The sequence below is a fragment of the Empidonax traillii genome, unplaced genomic scaffold, assembly GCF_003031625.1.
Source record: "Empidonax traillii isolate 1590-97213 ecotype Southwest subspecies unplaced genomic scaffold, ASM303162v1 scaffold2890:size17199, whole genome shotgun sequence".
Classification (NCBI taxonomy): domain Eukaryota; kingdom Metazoa; phylum Chordata; class Aves; order Passeriformes; family Tyrannidae; genus Empidonax; species Empidonax traillii.
The window spans coordinates 8,717-11,003 of NW_020958083.1; the positions used below are offsets into that span (position 1 = coordinate 8,717).

At 60.0% G+C, this 2,287-nt stretch overlaps 1 protein-coding gene across 1 annotated transcript; it reads right to left on the bottom strand.

The window, feature by feature from the left end:
• Positions 1–3: 3 nt before the first annotated feature.
• Positions 4–1,493, bottom strand: LOC114072276 (flocculation protein FLO11-like; the record flags this gene model as incomplete). Its single annotated transcript, XM_027910190.1, has 2 exons — positions 1,076–1,493; positions 4–880 (listed from the first exon to the last, which is right to left on the bottom strand). Coding segments are annotated over exons 1-2 (1,295 nt in total), but the record flags the coding sequence as incomplete, so codon positions are not given.
• Positions 1,494–2,287: the final 794 nt, after the last annotated feature.

Sequence of the window (2,287 nt, forward strand, 5' to 3'; positions counted from 1 at the left end):
TGCTCTTGCTTGAGGTTTTCTTCCCAGTCAGACACTTCCTGGTAGCTCTTCCCTTCTCCTTGGGGCTCCTCTTCCTCGCTGTCTTCGTCCCAGTCGGACACTTCCTGGGAGCTCTTGCCTGCTCCAGGGGACAGCTCCTGCTCCCTGCGCTCTTCCCCTTGGCACACTTCTTGGGAGGTTTTCCTTTCTGCTGGGGACAGCTCTTGGTCTCCCTCATCCTCCCACTGGGAAATCTCCTGGTCAACATAGTATTTCCAGTCTTGGCCCTCCCCAGCCAAGGCCCCCTCCTCGGTGCCTTGCCCTGACAGGAATGACCCCCTCTCTGCCTCCTCCTGCTGCTCCCTGAGAGCCTGGCCTTCCAGGCTGGCAGCTGAGGAGCTGGGGGGGCTGCAGGGGCTCTGTGGGGCAGGGACTGGGCTCCCTTCCCCGTCTGCTGTAATTGCTGTTCCTGTTTCTGTGTCCGTGCTTTCTTCCAGGTCTCCCTGTTCTACCCGCTCGCGGCCAGATCCCTGGATCTTCAGCTTAGCCTTGCTGAGGAATTCACTGCTGCTGGACTGGTCTGTGTCCAGCAGGGCCTGGCTGCCCTCTGAGGGGCTCTGTGGGGCAGGCACCGGGCTCTGTGTCCCTGCTGATGGCACCAGCTCCCCAGAGGCTGCAGAACCTTCTGCCTTTGTCTCCTCAGGAGCCAGAGGCCCCTGGGGCTCCTCCTCCTCAGCAGCTCCGGCCGGGGCAGCAGCTGCCGGCTCGGCCTCCGTGGGAGTCAGCGGGGCAGGAGCTGGGCTGGGCAGCTCACGGGCTGCCTCTGCTGCCACCTGTGTGCCCACGCTGCTGGCAGAGCTGGGCCCCTCCTGGGCAACAGCCTGGGGGTTCTCCTGCTTCCCTGGGCCCAAGGTCTCCTCAGAGAGATTGGAGGGGATGTCCTCTTCCCACGGGGACAGCTCTGGCTCTCTGACCTCTTCCCCTTGCTCAGGGCATGATTTCCACTCCTCCTCCCCAGCCAAGGTCCCCTCCTCAGTCTCTTGCACTGACAGCAGTGACAGCACTGACCTCCCCTCTGTGTCCTCCTGCTGCTCACTGGCCACCAGGACTTCCAGGCTGGAAGCCAAGGGGCTGGCAGTGGAGCAGGGGCTGTGTGGGGCAGACACCAGGCTCTCTCTGTTTTCTTCTGCTGGAACTGTTTCCAAGTCTGCAGCTGTGCTTTGTTCCAGCTCTCCCTGTTCCTCCAGCTCCTGGCTGGATCCCTGCATCTCAAGCTCAGCCTTCCTCAGGATGTCAGTGGTGATGAGCTCGGCCATGTCCAGCACAGCCTGGCTGCCCTCTGAGGGGCTCTGTGGGGCAGGCACCGGGCTCTCTGTCCCTGTTGGTGTTATTTGCATTTCTGCAACCCTGGTTTGTTCCTGGTCTCCCTGTTCCATCAGCTGCTCGTCAGATCCCTGGATCACAGGCTCAGTCTTGCTCATCTCAGTGGTGATGATCTCAGGTATGTCCAGCATGGCCTGACTTCCCTCTGAGGGGCTCTGTGGGGCAGGGACTGTGCTCTCTGTCCCTCCTGCTGTTTCTTGCATTTCTGCATCTGGGCTTTCTTCCTGGTCTCCCTGTTCCATCAGCTGCTGCTCAGATGCCTGGATCACAGGCTCAGTCTCATTCGGGATCTCAGTAGTAATGTCCTGCTCTGTGCCCAGCAGGGCCTGGCTGCCCTCTGAGGGGCTCTGTAGGGCAGGGATTGGGCTCTCTCTCCCTCCTGTTGTTTCTTGTGTTTCTGCAGCTGTGCTTTGTTCCTGGTCTCCCTGTTCAATCAGCTGCTGCTCAGATCCCAGGATCTCAAGCTCAGCCTTCCTCAGGATCTCAGTAATGATGAGCTTGGCCATGTCCAGCACAGCCTGGCTGCCCTCTGAGGGGCTCTGTGGGGCAGGGACTGGGCTCTCTGTCCCTGTTGGTGTTATTTGCATTTCTGCAGCCCTGCTTTGTTCCTGGTCTCCCTGTTCCATCACCTGTTGCTCAGATGGAATCACAGGCTCAGTCTCGCTCAGGATCTCAGTGCTGATGGGCTCGGGTATGTCCAGCACGGCCTTGCTCCCCTCTGAGGGGCTCTGTGGGGCAAGGACTGCGCTCTCAGTCCGTGTTGCTGTTTCTTGCATTTCTGCATCTGGGCTTTGTTCCAGATCTCCCTGTTCCATCAGCTGCTGCTCAGATCCCTGGATCACAGGCTCAGTCTCGCTCAGGATCTCAGTGGGGATTTGCTGCTCTGTTTCCAGCATGGTCTGGCTGCCCTCTGAGGGGCTCTGTG